Source organism: Salmo salar, chromosome ssa28, assembly GCF_905237065.1.
Source record: "Salmo salar chromosome ssa28, Ssal_v3.1, whole genome shotgun sequence".
NCBI classification, from domain to species: Eukaryota; Metazoa; Chordata; class Actinopteri; order Salmoniformes; family Salmonidae; genus Salmo; species Salmo salar.
This window is the reverse complement of record NC_059469.1, coordinates 30,831,995-30,851,446: the sequence shown is the minus strand read 5'-3', so window position 1 is coordinate 30,851,446 and position 19,452 is coordinate 30,831,995. Positions and strand designations below refer to the sequence as shown.

The window sequence follows — 19,452 nt, the reverse complement described above, 5'->3', positions numbered from 1 at the left end:
ATCTATTTTGTGAAGTGCACCAGTCCCTCCTGCAGCAAAGCACCCCCACAACATGATGCTGCCACCCCCGTGCTTCATAGTTGGGATGGTATTCTTCGGCCTGCAAGCCTCCCACTTTTTCCTCCAAACATAACGATGGTCATTATGGCCAAACACTTCTATTTTTGTTTCATCAGACCAGAGGACATTTCTCCAAAAAGTACCATTGTTTTCCCCATGTGCAGTTGCAAACCATAGTCTGGCTTTTTTATGGCGGTTTTGGAGCAGTGGCTTCTTCCTTGTTGAGCGGCCTTTCAGGTTATGTCGATATAGGACTCGTTTTACTGTGGATATAGATACTTTTGTCCTTTGCTGTAGTTTTGGGATTGATTTGCACTTTTCGCACCAAAGTACGTTCATCTCTAGGAGACAGAACGCGTCTCCTTCCTGAGCGGTATGACAGCTGCATGGTTCCATGGTGTTTATACTTGCGTACTATTGTTTGTACAGATGAACGTGGTACCTTCAGGCATTTGGAAATTGCTCCCAAGGATGAACCAGACTTGTGGAGGTCTACACATTTTTGTCCGAGGTCTTGGCTGATTTCTTTTGATTTTCCCATGATGTCAAGCAAAGAGTCACCGAGTTTGAAGGTAGGTCTTGAAATACATCCACAGCTACACCTCCAATTGACTCGAAAAATGTGTGGAGTGGTTGAAAAACGGGTTTTAATGACTCCAACCTAAGTGTATGTAACCTTCCGACTTCAACTGTATATCAACTTCAGCCTCAAATGTTTTCAGTTTTTCTTTTAGTTGTAGGTTTTATTGTTATACTTTGTTAAGTAGCCAGTAAAGTGCTAAGGCCTTCTGTTCCTGTATTGTGTCCTGTCTCCAGGAGGGCTATCCGGGCAGCGTTTAAGAACCACCAGGGCGGGGCCATCCTGACCACTCACTACATGGAGGAGGCTGAGGCTGTGTGTGACCGTGTGGCCATCCTGGTGTCAGGACAGCTCAGGTGAGTGTTTGGGGGGGGGGATAGAGGGTGCACATGCCACAAAGCCTGTTTGTGTTGTGCTCACTATCTAATTCTATGGGGGGACAGGGTGATGTCCAGAAGCTCGGACATTGTGGAAATGGTGTTATATGTTGTAATTGCATTGCTTTAGCTAATAATTTATGTCGCAATAACTTGGTTATATGTTCTTATGTTGTAATAACTTTGTTACAAGTATGTTTTTTAGTCATACTGTATTGAGGTATGTTTTAGTGTTGAATCTTTTTGGTATTTATTAAAGATTTCCATTAGCTGCTGCCAAGAAAGCAGCTATTCTTCCTGGTGTCCAGTCACATTTAGGAACATCACAAAATAAACCGACAAAAAGCTCAATTAAAAACAGTACATCACTTAACATCACCACACCACTACTACATACAGTAGGGCCTGTAGGACTTGTTTAGTTGATAGCCTTGTCAAGAAAGCAGAGCAGTGATTTCTCCTCATCTTAGCTACCGTTGTATCAATATGTTTTGACCATGACAGTTAACAATCCAGGGTTACTCCAGGCAGTTTAGTCTCCTCAACTAGCTCAATTTCCATATTATTCATTACAAGATTTAGTTGAGGTTTAGGGTTTAGTTAATGGTTTGTCCATGTACTAGCTTATTACTTGCCACCCATTCTGAAACTGACTGCAGGTCTTTGTTAATTCTGGACACCATATGTGAACTGATTGCCCCCCATCTATCTTCAGAGCTCATGCTGCTACGTGACCTAAACTGGGACATGCTTAACACCCCAGCCATCCTACAATCTAAGCTTGATGCCCTCAATCTCACACAAATTATCAATGAACCTACCAGGTACCACCCCAAAGCCCGTAAACAAGGGGACCCTCATAGATATCATCCTAACCAACTTGCCCTCTAAATACACCTCTGCTGTTTTCAATCAAGATCTCAGCGATCACTGCCTCATTGCCTGCATCCGTAATGGGTCAGCGGTCAAACGACCTCCACTCATCACTGTCAAATGCTCCCTGAAACATTTCAGCGAGCAAGCCTTTCAAATCGACCTGGCCCGGGTATCCTGGAAGGATATTGACCTCATCCCGTCAGTAGAGGATGCCTGGTTATTTTTTTTAAAAGCCTTCCTCACCATCTTAAATAAGCATGCCCCATTCAAGAAATTTAGAACCAGGAACAGATATAGCCCTTGGTTCTCTCCAGACCTGACTGCCCTTAACCAACACAAAAACATCCTGTGGCGTTCTGAATTAGCATCTAACAGCCCCCGTGATATGCAACTTTTCAGGGAAGTTAGAAACAAATATACACAGGCAGTTAGAAAAGCCAAGGCTAGCTTTTTCAAGCAGAAATTTGCTTCCTGCAACACAAACTCAAAAAAGTTCTGGGACACTGTAAAGTCCTTGGAGAATAAGAACACCTACTGCCCACTGCACTGAGGATAGGAAACTCTGTCACCTCCGATAAATCCACTATAATTGAGAATTTCAATAAGCATTTTTCTACGGCTGGCCATGCTTTCCACCTGGCTACCCCTACCGCGGTCAACAGCACTGCACCCCCCACAGCTACTCGCCCAAGCCTTCCCCATTTCTCCTTCTCCCAAATCCAGTCAGCTGATGTTCTGAAAGAGCTGCAAAATCTGGACCCCTACAAATCAGCTGGGCTAGACAATCTGGACCCTTTCTTTCTAAAATGATCTGCCGAAATTGTTGCAACCCCTATTACTAGCCTGTTCAACCTCTCTTTCGTGTCGTCTGAGATTCCCAAAGATTGGAAATCAGCTGCTGTCATCCCCCTCTTCAAAGGATGGGATACTCTTTACCCATACTGCTACAGACCTATATCTATCCTACCCTGCCTTTCTAAGGTCTTCGACAGCCAATTCAACAAACAGATTACCGACCATTTCGAATCCCACCGCACCTGGTTTCTGAGCTGGTCATGGGTGCACCTCAGCCACGCTCAAGGTCCTAAATGACATCATAACCGCCATCGATAAGAGACATTACTGTGCAGCCGTATTCATCAACCTGGCCAAGGCTTTCGACTCTGTCAATCACCACATTCTTATTGGCAGACTCGACAGCCTTGGTTTCTCAAATGATTGCCTCGCCTGGTTCACCAACTACTTCTCTGATAGAGTTCAGTGTGTCAAATCGGAGGGCCTGTTGTCCGGACTTCTGGCAGTCTCTATGGGTGTGCCACAGGGTTCAATTCTCGGGCCGACTCTCTTCTCTGTATACATCAATGATGTTGCTCTTGCTGCTGGCGATTCTCTGATCCACCTCTACGCAGACGACACCATTCTGTATACTTCTGGCCCCTCTTTGGACACTGTGTTAACTAACCTCCAGACGAGCTTCAATGCTATACAACTCTCCTTCCGTGGCCTCCAACTGCTCTTAAATGCAGGTAAAACTAAATGCATGCTATTCAGTCGATCAGTGCCCGCACATGCTCGCCCGTCCAGCATCACTACTCTGGACGGCTCTGACTTCGAATACGTGGACAACTACAAATACCTGGGTGTCTGGTTAGACTGTAAACTCTCCTTCCAGACTCACATTAAGCATCTCCAATCCAAAATTAAATCTAGAATCGGCTTCCTATATCGCAACAAAGCATCCTTCACTCATGCTGCCAAACACACCCTCGTAAAACTGACCATCCTACCGATCCTCGACTTCGGTGATGTCATCTATAAAATAGCCTCCAACACTCTACTCAACAAACTGGATGCAGTCTATCACAGTGCCATCCGTTTTGTCACCAAAGCCCCATACACTACCCACCATTGCGACCTGTACGCTCTCGTTGGTTGGCCCTCGCTTCATACTCGTCGCCAAACCCACTGGCTACAGGTTATCTACAAGTCTCTGCTAGGTAAAGCCCCGCCTTATCTCAGCTCACTGGTCACCATAGCAGCACCCACTCGTAGCATGCGCTCCAGCAGGTATATCTCACTGGTCACCCCCAAAGCCAATTCCTCCTTTGGCTGCCTTTCCTTCCAGTTCTCTGCTGCCAATGACTGGAACGAACTGCAAAAATCTCTGAAGCTGGAGACTCATATGTCCCTCACTAGCTTTAAGCACCAGCTGTCAGAGCAGCTCACAGATCACTGCACCTGTACATAGCCCATCTGTAAACAGCCCATCTATCTACCTACCTCATCCCCATACTGTATTTATTTATTTATCTTGCTCCTTTGCACCCCAGTATCCCTACTTGCACATTCATCTTCTGCACATCTACCATTCCAATGTTTAATTGCTATATTGTAATTACTTCGCCACCATGGCCTATTTATTGCCTTAACTTGCCTCATTTGCACTCACTGTATTTAGACTTTTTGTTTTCTTTTGTTCTACTGTATTATTGGCTGTATGTTTTGTTTATTCCATGTGTAACTCTGTGTTGTTGTATGTGTCGAATTACTACGCTTTATCTTGGCCAGGTCGCAGTTGCAAATGAGAACTTGTTCTCAACACGCCTACCTGGTTAAATAAAGGTGATATAAAAAAATAAAAATAGCAGAGGTGCTGAAGGAGGATGAGGATACAGATATAGAGCCAGACATAGCAGAGATGCTGAAGGAGGATGAGGATACAGATATAGAGCCAGACATAGCAGAGATGCTGAAGGAGGATGAGGATACAGATATAGAGCCAGACATAGCAGAGATGCTGAAGAGGGATGAGGATACAGATATAGAGCCAGACATAGCAGAGATGCTGAAGGAGGATGAGGATACAGATATAGAGCCAGACATAGCAGAGATGCTGAAGAGGGATGAGGATACAGATATAGAGCAAGACATAGCAGAGATGCTGAAGGAGGATGAGGATACAGATATAGAGCCAGACATAGCAGAGATGCTGAAGAGGGATGAGGATACAGATATAGAACCAGACATAGCAGAGATGCTGAAGGAGGATGAGGATACAGATATAGACCCAGACATAGCAGAGATGCTGAAGGAGGATGAGGATACAGATGTAGAGCCAGACATAGCAGAGATGCTGAAGGAGGATGAGGATACAGATATAGAGCCAGACATAGCAGAGTTGCTGAAGGAGGATGAGGATGCAGATATAGAACCAGACATAGCAGAGATGCTGAAGGAGGATGAGGATACAGATATAGAGCCAGACATAGCAGAGATGCTGAAGGAGGATGAGGATACAGATGTAGAGCCAGACATAGCAGAGATGCTGAAGGAGGATGAGGATACAGATATAGAGCCAGACATAGCAGAGTTGCTGAAGGAGGATGAGGATACAGATATAGAGCCAGACATAGCAGAGATGCTGAAGGAGGATGAGGATACAGATGTAGAGCCAGACATAGCAGAGATGCTGAAGGAGGATGAGGATACAGATATAGACCCAGACATAGCAGAGATGCTGAAAGAGGATGAGGATACAGATATAGAGCCAGACATAGCAGAGATGCTGAAGGAGGATGAGGATACAGATATAGAACCAGACATAGCAGAGATGCTGAAGGAGGATGAGGATACAGATATAGAGCCAGACATAGCAGAGATGCTGAAAGAGGATGAGGATACAGATATAGAACCAGACATAGCAGAGATGCTGAAGGAGGATGAGGATACAGATATAGAACCAGACATAGCAGAGTTGCTGAAGGAGGATGAGGATACAGATATAGACCCAGACATAGCAGAGATGCTGAAGGAGGATGAGGATACAGATATAGAACCAGACATAGCAGAGATGCTGAAGGAGGATGAGGATACAGATATAGAGCCAGACATAGCAGAGATGCTGAAGAGGGATGAGGATACAGATATAGAGCCAGACATAGCAGAGATGCTGAAGGAGGATGAGGATGCAGATATAGAACCAGACATAGCAGAGATGCTGAAGGAGGATGAGGATACAGATATAGAGCCAGACATAGCAGAGATGCTGAAGGAGGATGAGGATACAGATATAGACCCAGACATAGCAGAGATGCTGAAGAGGGATGAGGATACAGATATAGAGCCAGACATAGCAGAGTTGCTGAAGGAGGATGAGGATACAGATATAGAGCAAGACATAGCAGAGATGCTGAAGAGGGATGAGGATACAGATATAGAGCCAGACATAGCAGAGATGCTGAAGGAGGATGAGGATACAGATATAGAGCAAGACATAGCAGAGATGCTGAAGAGGGATGAGGATACAGATATAGAGCCAGACATAGCAGAGATGGTGAAGGAGGATGAGGATGTCATCATAGACATTAATGTATCCTTCGATGGCACAAGAGTGGATTCACGTCCAACTACGGGATAGGTGTGTGCATTGGTGCTGGTACCAGCGAGCCATAGTAAATGGTAAAGATCCACCCTGTCACAAAAACCTTGGAGGCCATACATTTTTTAACAGAGAGGTTGCACAGAAAATGGTAGCTGTATATCATAGGATGTCAAATGATAACGTACTCAAAAGAATGTATCACGGAGGACCCAGAATGCAAATGAATGTCTGAACTCTTTAATATGGTCGCGATGCCCCAAAACTGTCTTCGTGGACAAAAGCCTCATTGACGGAGCAGCCAGTATGGCAGTAGGCACATTCAATGAGGGAGCCACTGCTATAACAAATGTGATGAACAAATTGTGGATTGACAGCACTTTGGTGAGACTAAAGCAATCAGAGAGGAGTTGTGAGAGCTAATTCTGCTTCAATGGAGTGTGCCAAGTATAGGAGCAGGTCCCATGACACAGTCAAGAAAGTAAAGTGTCACCAGCAACAACTCAGAGGGCCTTACATATGGGGCAGGCATAGCTGATTCATGTTCTGCACATTTCAACTGCCGTACAAAAGCCTTGCATGTGACAAATTGAGCAAAGTGATATGAGAATTTGCCCAAAACTACATATTTGCCCAACAGACCAGTATTCAAAGCATATGCTCTATTGCTTGAAACAAATGTATTAAACGTACTAATGTATTTGTAAAAGGTATATTTGATGTTTATTTGTCAGTTTAGAAGTGATATATGAATAAGAGTTTATTTAATGTGACATAAATATTTATGGAAAGTACATTTTAATTGCATTAGCCTATCTTTATCGGCCATTTTCTCAAAATGACATGTTCCCTGTGCGCCAATTCATTTTTCTCAGTCTTCAAAGGACGTACATTCCCTTTATTCCACACACAGGTTCTTAGGTCTTATAGTCAGACTTTTACAGAGGCTTTTCTTTTATATCTTGTGTCGTTTTGATTTTGTGTCATTGTACATGTAAATATATGCAAAATCTGCATCCGTCATACATGTGAAGTGTTTTTTAAATAATTCCATGAAATTATAATATTAAGATAAACTGATTTGAGTCTGACCATTGAGTGTCTTTTCACAATTAAAAAAACATTCTGCCTTGAAACAATGTGTTGAAAAATAGATTCTCGTAATATGTAAATTATCGCACATTTAAGGGTGGCTTGCCTCATTTGCATATTTTATTTTTAAAATAAATAAAACTTGTAATACAATTATATATTATATTTATGTATACTTTCAACTGGTAAAGTTTCAGTCAGATGACAGTAAGGGGAAAAAATCCCTATTAGCCAGTAGTGCCTGGCCTTAGTGGCCTTAAGTAGGAATGAGGATACAGAGCTTTATTTATCTAGAACAGCCACACCTTTTTCTTCAAAACAACCCAGGAGGAAGAGAAATCACTTTATCATATTATCTTTATGAAACGGACTACCGTTTCACTCCCTGTTGTCTTTGGGTTTTTGATAAGTAGTATGCTTAGGACAACCAAACTATGACATCACCCAATTGAAGTTGACATTTAAAACGGTTAACCCATAACAGTCTAAGCCCTGTACGTGTTCTGTTCCTTTCCACAGAGGGGTCGTATTAGTGTGTAGCCCAAACTGTTCGGACGCTACAGACCGAAGTTGGCAAATCAGCTGTACCAACTTCAGACTAGTCCCAAGACGCTTGTGGGGGTCACAGAGCAAACCGTTCTGATGCTACAGATGATTTTGTGAGAAGACCCATTTTCGGGATGTCTCATGTTCTGACAAACATCGCTCTAGCTCTGTCACCTTCCACAGCAGATGCGGAAGTGCGGCATCGACGGATGCAATGGATTGAGACTCATCCAATGCAAAAATCCAGATATGTCTAGTTTAAACTAACAGGTGTTTATGCTAATTAGATTATCATGGAGGCCCAGACATTGACGTTAGGGGGTTTTAAGGTAAGGGTTAGGATTATGATTAGGGTTTAAGGTAGGTTCTTGTCTTGGGCCTCGGTGGCAAAACTTAGTCAATGCTCCTAGACATGGAAAGTAGTATTTGGTGTGTTGATTTTAGTCTCATGATCATGCACTGCTTTGTTGTCGGGCAATGAAAGAAAGCACTGTTAACATCTACATGTAACATTTATCAGATACAGTTGTAAAATTACAACTAAATTAAAGTCTTGTAAAATTACAACTAAATTACAGTAGTAAAATGATTCTAAATTGGCAATGGTGTGATAAAAATAGTGCCGACATTATAACTCTGTAATGGAAACCAAAAAGCTAGGCTTTGGCTAACCATAGATTACAGCATTAGTTATGCATGCTTAGAAGGAAGTGGACAGAGGGGGAATTTTTTTTGACGAAAGGTATGTAAGGGTGTCTAGCAGGTAATGTGGTGTGTGGAAGGGAGGAGCTGAGAAAAGACAACAGAAGAGAGGGATGTTTAGGAAGTAAGATTGAGTCCAGGGTACCAACAAGAAAGCATGGCCTTCCTCAGGACTCTTTGTGTGGTGACCATAATGGTGACATTCCTGTCAAAAGGTAAGTAGTACAATTCTAAATGTATCACTGTCTTTATCCTACAGCGTTCTTCATTTATACTCACCTGGTTTTAAAGAAATCCGCTACTAAGTTTATTTCAGTTTGTATATAAAGACATTTGGACTGAATTAATTAACTGAACTCAAATCGATTTAAAACTGCAATATGTAACTTTTTGGGCGACCCGACCATTTTCACATAGAAATGTCAGTATATATATATATATATATATATATATATATATATATCTCATTCTCTTTGAAAGTAAGTCTAAGAAGCGTTTTTGAGTCTTTTACTTTCGGGTTTATACACCAACTTCAAACCGCTGAAAATATTATATTTTGGGTTATGGAAAAGTTATTCACAGCGGTTTAGATGGAACAATGATTCTCTACACAATGTCTGCTTGTTTTGTCATATAAACTGAAATAAGGTGAACTATTAAGAATTTTTGCAACCAGGAAATGTTGGAGCGATTTCTGAGAAATGTAAGACTTACTGGGTAGGAAGTGATGTTTCTTGTGTCAATTGTCCTATAACTAGTTGGTGAAGGGAATGCATACCTAGCAGACTTAACTTTCAAGTTCTTCAAGTTAATAAGCCACATGTGTGCAGGGGGACAGGTATGTGTTTTCAAAAGTATTGAGTGAAGCAGAAATACTAACTGATGAAATTGAGGAAAGAAGAAAGGTAACAAGTCACACTGATACATCTAGATTCTAGTTTACAGGTAGGCCTATGCGTTTTCAAAAGTGTTGAGTAAATTGGAGCCGAGGAGGTCTTAGTCTAGCAATTCAACATCTAGCTAAGATGTTTGGTGCAGTATTTCTCAAGTGGAAAAATGTGCATGAAATCTAGTCATTTTTCATTAAATGACAGTAAACACTTCCCACTGGGCAAAAACTGGTTGAATCAACATTGTTTTCACGTCATTTCAACCCAAACAGTCAAAGTGATGTTGATCAATGTAAAAGAGTAAGCAACATTAAGGGAATATCATATTTTTCTTCGCCCAACTTTTAACCTTATCCAATGACATGGTGACGTTTTTGTTGATTTCACATTGTATTCACGTTAGTTGACAATTCAACCAAAGTAAATCTAAACTAGACATTGAACTGACGTCTGTGCCCAGTGGGTTCATGTTTCCACTCCTACTAGAAGTAGTACATTTGACCAGTCACCGACAAAAGGGCGTAGACTTCAACTACCGAAATTTGACTTGCCTCAATAATTTTTTTGGTTTGCACGAACAGCCGAAAAAAACCTGCTGAAGACCAAAACAAAACGTCATAATATATGCGCAAACTGTTTTGGCTGGGAAGCATACGGTAAGCAAACCTCTACGGGATTGGTGTCCCCCCCCGTGGGTCGGTTGAGCTAACGTGCGCTAATGTGATTAGCATGACGTTGTAAGTAACAATAACATTTCCCAGGACACGGACATATCTGATATGGGCAGAAAACTGCACTGTCCAATTTACAGTAGCTATTACAGTGAAAGAATACCATGCTATTGTTTGAGGAGAGTGCACAGTTATGTACTTGAAAATGTATCAATAAACCAATTAGGCACATTTGGGCAGACTTGATACAACATTTTGAACAGTAATGCAATGGTTCATTGGATCAGTCTAAAACATTGTGCACATACACTGCTGTCATCTAGTGGCCAAAATCGAAATTGTGCCAAAATTGCAATAATACATTGTGGCCTTTCTCTTGCATTTCAAAGATGATAAAAAAAAACGCATGTTTTTTTCTTTGTACTATCTTTTACCAGATCTAATGTGTTATATTCTCCTAGATTCCCACAAACCTCAAAGTGTTAGCTTTCAAATGGTATCAAGAACTTGCTTCAAATCAAATCAAAGTTTATTTGTCACGTGCGCCGAATACAACAGGTTGAGTACAACATGAAATGCTTACTTACATGTCCTAACCAACAGTGTAGTTTTTAAGTAAAAAAAATAGGTATTTGGTAAACAATAGATAAGTAAAGAAATAAAATAAAAAGCTGTAAAATGACAGTAGCGAGGCCATATACAGGTGGTACAGCTACAGAGTCAATGTGCGGGGGCACCGGTTAGTCGGGCTAATTGAGGTAATATGTACATGTAGGTTCAGTTAAAGCAACTATGCATAGATAATAAACAGAGTAGCCGCAGCGTAAAAGGGTTGGTGGGACACAATGCAAATAGTCCGGGTTGCCAATGTGCGGGGGCACCGGTTAGTCAGGCTATGACGGGGATTTTGGCCTTGTCAGGCGTCTGAAGTACATCCTGTGCGTCCTGATTGTTGAAGAAAAAACCTTTGTCTAATCTGAGGTGAGGGATCGCTGTCATGATATCCAGAAGCTCTTTTTTGCCGTAAGATACGGTTGCAGAAACATTATGTACAAAATAAGTTACAAATAACATGAAAAAAACACATAATAGCACAATTGGTTTGTCGCCGTTAAACTGCTGCCATTTCTTCTTCCGCCATCTTCAGGTCCTGAGCTACAGGCAGTTAGATTTGAGTATGTCATTTTAGGCAACAAAAAAAAAAGGGTCCGATCCTTAAGAGGTTTAACAATCAGTGTTATAACAATTGGTACTTATGCTGACGTCAGTCGGTATGCTCACTCTGATCAGTATGGGACAGTATGTACACTCTTAGAAAGAAATAGTTCCAAAGGGCTTCTTTGGCTGTCCCCATAGCAGACCCTTTGAAGAACCCTTTTAGGTTCCAGAGAGAACCCTCTTGGGTACCATATAGAACTGTCTGTGGAAAGGGTTCTACCTGGAATGCAAAAGGGTTCTTCAAAGAGTTCTGCCGTGGGAACAGGCTAAGAAATCCTTTTAGGTTCTAGATAGAACCAAGTGTACCCAGTGAAAATGCCAGGGTTTGGATACAGAGAGTAAGGGAAGGATTAAGGGATTTCCTTTTATTTCTGTCTTGTATTTCAGGCTCTCATTCACAGCTGAGTGGTAAGTCCTTTTCACCACTTACCTATATTCTCTAAATAAGATTAAAACCTTTTATGATGCACTGTTACACCAATGTGACCTATTCAACAAAAACCTTCCAAATAACCCATCATTCTCTTTCACTGTTAGTGTGCGGAACCCCTCCTCTTAACACTAGGATCGTGGGGGGTCAGGATGCTCCTGCAGGGAGTTGGCCATGGCAGGCCAGTCTTCACAGATTAGGCAGCCATTTTTGTGGGGGATCCCTCATCAATAAAGAGTGGGTGTTGACTGCTGCTCACTGCTTTTCCAGGTAAGGATTTGTAGGATTGTGGGAAACATTTAATCCGAACACCAAACTCAACTGAGCCACTCTTTTAAAAACAATACTGTTACATTTTTATATATTTACTCTCTCAGTACCGGTACATCAAATTTGCTGGTCTACTTGGGTCGTCTGAGCCAGCAGGGCTCCAACCCCAACGAGGTGAACCGGACAGTCACTCAGATCATCCGCCACCCCAACTACACCAAAAGTACCAGAGACAACGACATGTGTCTGCTGAAGCTCTCCTCCACTGTGACTTTTACAAACTTCATTCGGCCAGTCTGCCTAGCTGCACCAGGCAGCTCCTTCCATGCTGGGGCTACTAGCTGGGTCACCGGCTGGGGCAGCATCAGCAGTTTAGGTGAGTGCTGTAGCTTGCTTTAAGTACTGCTGATGATGGATCAGAATTCTGATAGGTATTATGTATGTTGAGGAATACCTGTTTTCTCCTCAGTGTCCCTGCCCTCACCACAGACCCTACAGGAAGTGGATGTGCCAGTAGTGGGGAACAGGCAGTGTAACTGTAACAATGGAGTTGGTTCCATCACTGACAACATGATCTGTGCTGGTCTATCAGCAGGAGGAAAGGATTCCTGTCAGGTAAAATCTCTTGGTTATCTTCTTTGTTTATTACAATGTGGGCTAATGACACATTCGTAATCTGTGTCTGGTTTCTCAGACTCAGATTATATCTAGCCTAGTCCTAAACTGAAAAGCACTTTAATTAGAGATTATCCATTAAAAGTGCTTTTTAATTAGTGTCTGAAAAACTGACCCATTATGTTTCATAACAAAATCTAATCTCAGTGACTGTAAATCTGTCAATGCATAGGGGGACTCAGGAGGTCCAATGGTGAGCAAACAGGGTACTCGCTGGATCCAGTCTGGCGTTGTGAGTTTTGGCAACGGGTGTGCCCAGGCAAATCTCCCAGGAGTGTACGCAAGAGTGTCTCAGTACCAGACCTGGATCAACACCCAGATCACCAGTGACCAGCCAGGCTACGCCACCTTCTCCTCCAGTGGGACTGATTCTGACCTCAGTGTCTCCTGTACTGGTCTTCCAGCCCCATCCACCACCACAACTGCACCTACGACCACCACTACCAAAACAACTGCCTCTGCGACCACCACTGAAAGTAAGTGGATTTACTTCCCTCTGTGAAACACACAAATTGCTGCCTCCTCTCTGAGCCACACCCATCTGTTACTCCTGTTGTAGCTTTAGCCAACGTATCTGTAACTCTCCATTTGACCACATCCAAACGTTAGTGTTTATCCCTCTCTTTAAATCAGTCCTGACTTCTATAGCGCTTCTCTCCCTGTTTCTGCAGCCGTGGTGTGCGGCAGTGCCTCTTTGAACTCCCTTACTGGTGGGGGCTTGGCCTCAGGGGGAACCTGGCCCTGGATAGCCAGTCTGCAGACAAACGGAACACACGTCTGCGGGGGCACAATGGTGGCAGAGGACTATGTCATGAGCGATGCTGGGTGCTTCTCCAGGTAACACACTCCACTTGTATGTAAACGGGTGAGTTGGTCAGATGCATATGGTCAGATCTCCATCACTTAGTACCTTGGTGCTCAAGTTGAACCAAGGACCTATTAAATAGAAGGTATCGGTAATGCCAAGCTAAAGTTCCCCAACTTCACTATTCCCACCTCCCAGTCAGTCCGACGCCTCTCAGTGGACCGTGATCATGGGTCGTCTGAAGCAGAACGGCTCCAACCCCAACGAGGTAACCCTGAAAGTCATCAACATCACCATGAGCAACTTGACGGAGAACAACGTGGCAATCCTCCGACTGGCCAGCCAACCCACATTGTCTGACTACATCCAGCCTATCTGTGTGGACCAGGGAAGCAGCACCTTCAGCATAGGGACTCAGTGCTGGGTGGCTGGCTGGGGCAGGGGCCAGGGTGGAGGTGAGTCAGTGTGTAATACTGGAACAGACTAACACTTCTGGCATGCCTCTGAAACTAAGCAGGGTTGGTACTGGTTGGACCCTGGATGGGAGACCAGATGCTGCTGGAAGTGGTGTTGGAGGGCCAGTAGGAGGCACTCTTTCCTCTGGTCATAAGAAAAGAACATCCCAATGCCCCAGGGCAGTGTTTCGGGACATTTCCCTGTGTATGGTGCTGTCTCTTGGATGGGACGTTAAACAAGTCTCCTGACTCTCTGTGGTCACTAAAGATCCCATGGCACATTCCTGCCTGTCTAGCATCACTACTCTGGATGGTTCTGACTTAGAATATGTGGACAAATACCTAGGTATCTGGCTAGACTGTAAACTCTCCTTCCAGACTCACAACAAACATCTCCAATCCAAAGTTACATCTAGAATTTGCTTCCTATTTCGCAACAAAGCATCTTTCACTCATGCTGCCAAACATACCCTCGTAAAACTGACCATCCTACTGATCCTCGACTTCGGCGATGTCATTTACAAAATAGCCTCCAATACCCTACTCAATAAAATGGATGCAGTCTATCACAGTGCCATCCGTTTTGTCACCAAAGCCCCATATACTACCCACCACTGCGACCTGTACGCTCTCGTTGGCTGGCCCTCGCTTCATATTCGTCGCCAAACCCACTGGCTCCAGGTCATCTACAAGACCCTGCTAGGTAAAGTTCCCCCTTATCTCCCTTATCTCACCTCATTTGCTCACTTTGTATATAGACTTATTTTTCTACTATATTATTGACTGTATGTTTGTTTTACTCCATGTGCAACTCTGTGTTGTTGTATGTGTCAAACTGCTTTGCTTTATCTTGGCCAGGTCGCAATTGTAAATGAGAACTTGTTCTCAACTAGCCTACCTGGTTAAATAAAGGTGAAATCAATAAATAAAATAAGAGTAGGGGTGTTAACCCTGGTGTCCTGACTAAATTCCCAATCTGGCCATCATGGCCACCTAATCATACCCAGCTTCCAATTGGCTCATTCATCCTCTCTCCCCTGTCACTGTTCCCCAGGACATTGCTGTAGATGAGAATGTGTTCTCAGTCAACTTACCTGATAATATAAATGTGTTCTTTTATTAAAATAAAATAAATATGTTCTTTTAAAACTTGTGATTTTCGTCCTGTATTTCTCTATTCCGTCTTGTTTCTTAGCCGAACAGAACTTGCAGCAGTCCCAGACCTCTGTGGTGGATTGTGAGAGCTCTGGCTCCTCTGATAACATCTGCACTGCTGCCTTGGACCTTCGACAGGTACAGATGGGTCCGACAAACAAAGCAAACGCACAATAATGGGTTTCAAATGTCGACTCAGAAGTGTCAACTGGTGTACAGCAAGGATGGTTGCATTATGTCTGTTTAGTTATTGAGGATAGCTCTGCAACTGTTGGGATGTGATCTATTTGACTTTGGCATCTCCAAAATTGGCGTCAGCAGAGCCTGCCTGATGGTATGACATTTAGATCCACCTAGTGAGGACAGTCCCAAGTTTCATAATGATCTTCCAGTTAAGTAGCTTGGTAGGCAACCAGTCTGGTTGTCTATCTGACATGACAATGCTGACCTCTCCCCCCGTGTGTTGGTTCTTCTCTCTCGCCATAGGGTGAAGGGGGTGGTCCTCTGATGTGTAAGCAAGGTGATGCATGGTACCAGGCTGCTGTGTTGACTGTCGACAGCAGCAACAAGACCAGCTCCAGCAAAACACGATGGAGCCGGAGTCCTCGCTCCTCCAACATCCAGGTCTTCACCAAAACCGCTCGCTTCCAGAATTTCCTTCAGACTACTGTGGGCACGTTCCCTTCACCCGTCACAGCCAGAACCCCCATCAATGACACCAACAATGCCAACAGCACAACTGTCAGTGCAACTACCGCTGTCGTTACTTCTGCCAGTGGGGCAACTCTGGCCCACTCATCCCTGGTCCTACTCTTCTTGTCTCTCTCTCTCCTACTGTCTCTTGGTCAAGCCTGATGCCGCTGAGGATTTTATTTTATTTCGATCTCTTTTAGTCCCCATTTGGACTAATTTTCCAAGAGTCCTTAAATATTAAAATACAATTTATATACGAACACATTTTCACATATAACACACTATTACAAACATACATAATATACTAACGTAATAAACCAATAAATAATCAATCTAAAAAATATGGATTCTTCATCTACTGTGATCCCACAATATTTCTGTGTATTATATTTAAATTGTTTTAAAATAATGTTTAAATTTATATATTGAAAGGTTTCTGGTTTGCTCAGTTAATTTATTCAATTTCTTTATTGCTCTAAATCGAAATGTTCTTTTGCCTATTTCTCTTTTCTGTCTGGATAACGCATAGATGGTGGACAATCTATTCCTAGTATTTACGGAATGTCTTTCTCTTACCAACTGATTACCGTTGTGAATTGTACTTGGCCGTTTTAAATGATGTATATTATGAAATAAAATAAGCATGTTTTTTTCAATTATCTTGTCGATTGATGACCAACCAAGAACATTGCGTATGACTGCAACAGAAAAACCATATCTCCACCGTAAAACAATCCTTGCTGCTTTGTTCTGTGCAGTCTGCAGCCTCCTAACTTCACTTGATGATGCATTTCCCCAGACCACAGAACAGTAGTTCACTTGACTCTCAATTAAAGCTTGTGTTATTTGCTTAAGAATTTTTTCTGGTAAATATTTAGCTATCCTTCTGATTATACATGCTGTTTTAATATTTTTTTTACATAGATTAGTTATTTGAGATGACCATGATAAGCAGTTGTCTAGCTGCACTCCTAATAGTTTGGTTTCTGCCACTTCTTCAATTTGTACTCCTCCCATACTTAGTTGTATTCCATGCTGTTTTGGCCTTTTCCTAGTGGAACAGACCAACATAACTTTGGTTTTCTTGGTGTTTAAAAGAAGTTTATTCTGGCAAACCCACTCCCTAATATTCTCCAAATCTCCTTGTAAAGCTTGCTGTACCTGTTGAACCGATTGTCCTGCTGCATAAATTGTAGTATCATCTGCAAATATAGTAGCTTGAGTTTCAGCTAGGGCATAGGAAAGGTCGTTGGTATATATTAAATAAAGAAGTGGCCCAAGGCAGCTGCCCTGCGGTATTCCACAGCTTAAAGCATGAGGGGAAGAAAATGAACCATTGATATAGGTGGACTGTTTCCTGTCAGTTAGATATGACTGTACCCAATTCAATGCTGCCTCCTTAAAACCATAGTGCATTAATTTTGTCAAAATTATCTCATGATCCACTAAATCAAATGCTGCACTGAAATCTAAAAATAGTACCCCCACAAACTTGCCATTATCCATAGCATTGAGCCACTGGTCAGTCATGTCAACCAATGCAGTGGTAGTGGAATGATTTTTGCGATAAGCATGCTGATTGGCTGTAATCAGATCATTATTTTCCATGTACTCCCATATTTGTCTACTCACAATACCCTCCAATATCTTACTGAGTGTAGGGAGTAGACTAATTGGTCGACTATTGGCAGGAGTAGCGGGTTCTTTGCAGTCTTTTGGAATAGGACAAAGTTTAGCATGCTTCCATACATTTGCAAACATCCCCTTTTACAGTGACCAATTAAATATGTATCTCAGTGGAACTGCAATCTGGGGAGCAGCACAGCGAAGCAAAAAATGGTCCATAAGATCATAACCTGTAGATTTCCCATCAGGTAATGACTTCAAAAGGTTTAACACCTCCTCCACTGACACCGTTTGCAGACTAAAAGAGCAGATCTTGTTGCTCATAATATGATCATCAATCCATTGGACAATAGCTTGTTTGGAAGAATGTATGTTTACATTGTTGCTCAGTAAATTCATTTTCTTTGTGAAATAATCTGCAAAGTGATTGGCAATATCAACGGGTTTTGTTATTATTCTCCCATCAACCTCCACACTAGATGGGCATGATGAGATAGATGTACCAAGTAAACCCTTAACTGTATTCCATACCTTTTTAGAATCATTTTTACAATCAATAAAAGCATTGTTCGAAAAATAACTTTTTTTCCTTTTATTCAATTTAACTGCATAATTACGCAATGTTCTATAATTCTGTTCATCAATTTCTGATTTTGATTTGGCTGCTAAGACTTTTAACATATTTCTTTGAGAAAAAGCCTCACCCAGTTCATCATCAATCCGTGGAGATGGACGAGCACCAACTGTACTCTTTCTTACTGGGGCATGATGGTCCATTACCTCAGTGAGCAAATCAATAAAACATTCTGTAGCGTGATTTAAATCATCCTCTAGATAAATCATCTCCCAGGGTACAGCAGCCAAATCATTTAGAAATAGCTCATAATTAAATGTTTTAAATATTCTCTTGACCACAATCCTAGGGGGTTTCTTTGGAACCTTGGTGTTCATGGTTATGGTCACAATATTATGGTCTGTCCAGCCCACTGGCATTGATCTGGCTTTTAAGCATTGCGATGGTATATTACAGAAAATCAGATCAATGCATGTGTTTGAAAGATGACCCAACTTAATTGATGATCTAGTAGTATCATTAACCATTTGTTTCAAACCACAGTTCTCTGCATATCTCATCAATTTTGTTCTATTTGAATTATTGTGATCCTTCCAATTTATATTAAAATCACCCAAGATAAATACATCTCTGTTGCTATCTGTGGCCTCGTCAAAACCAGTGCATAAGTCATCCAAATAGGACACCTTAGAGCTAGGAGGTCTATACACACATCCTACCAATATGGAGGAGTCATCTTTATGTAAACCTCTGGCAATAGGATCTAAATGTGCTCTGTTTGAAGTATGTACCCTTGCGCTTAATATATTGCTGCTCTAGAATATTTTGGTGAGTTTAATCTTGGTTAACCCAGAACTAAAATCTTGCTTAATTTGGTCAGCTGCGTGATTTAGTTCTGGGTCCATGTGTTTGAAATTGAGAGTTTGGGTTTGCGATGTCTCCACCCTTTGCAAAAGGAAACTCTCAGCCAAAGCACTGAAATTTAAGCACCGCCTTCGCCCAATCCTGATACGTCCAAATGATCAGTGAGGAAAACCTAAACATTGTAACTACTGCTGCTCGTTATCCGATGAATCCCATTCCGTCACAACAGATTATTTGGTTTATGTGCAGGATTTGTCCACAAACAATGCCTGGTCTAACGCTGTCTACTGAAAAACAGAAGGTTTATCTCATCTAATTGTTTATTTATTCTGACTGGATTGAAATATGAAACTGCCACTGTAATCAGTTTGAGCTCACAAGTATTCTCTCTTTGTAGTCTATTATCAAGTCTATGCAGGTCAGTATTTCATGTTATGAGACAGATCAGGAAATGATTTATTTAAATGTAATGACTTGATCTACTGTTGCATCTGGAAATAAAAATGATGAATGAA

The 19,452-nt window shown here is 42.1% G+C and overlaps 1 protein-coding gene and 1 pseudogene across 1 annotated transcript; both read left to right on the top strand.

The window, feature by feature from the left end:
* LOC106590826 (cholesterol transporter ABCA5-like) overlaps window positions 1-11,408 on the top strand; it is a 23,146-nt pseudogene extending 11,738 nt beyond the window's left edge.
* On the top strand, window positions 8,086-19,452 carry LOC106593370 (transmembrane protease serine 9). The gene is made up of 10 exons (XM_014184708.2): window positions 8,086-8,826; window positions 11,778-11,798; window positions 11,928-12,090; window positions 12,198-12,466; window positions 12,560-12,705; window positions 12,938-13,241; window positions 13,437-13,602; window positions 13,769-14,025; window positions 15,221-15,318; window positions 15,667-19,452. The coding sequence occupies exons 1-10, from the start codon at window positions 8,769-8,771 to the stop codon at window positions 16,033-16,035; spliced, it is 1,851 nt and encodes a 616-aa protein (XP_014040183.1). The 5' UTR covers window positions 8,086-8,768; the 3' UTR covers window positions 16,036-19,452.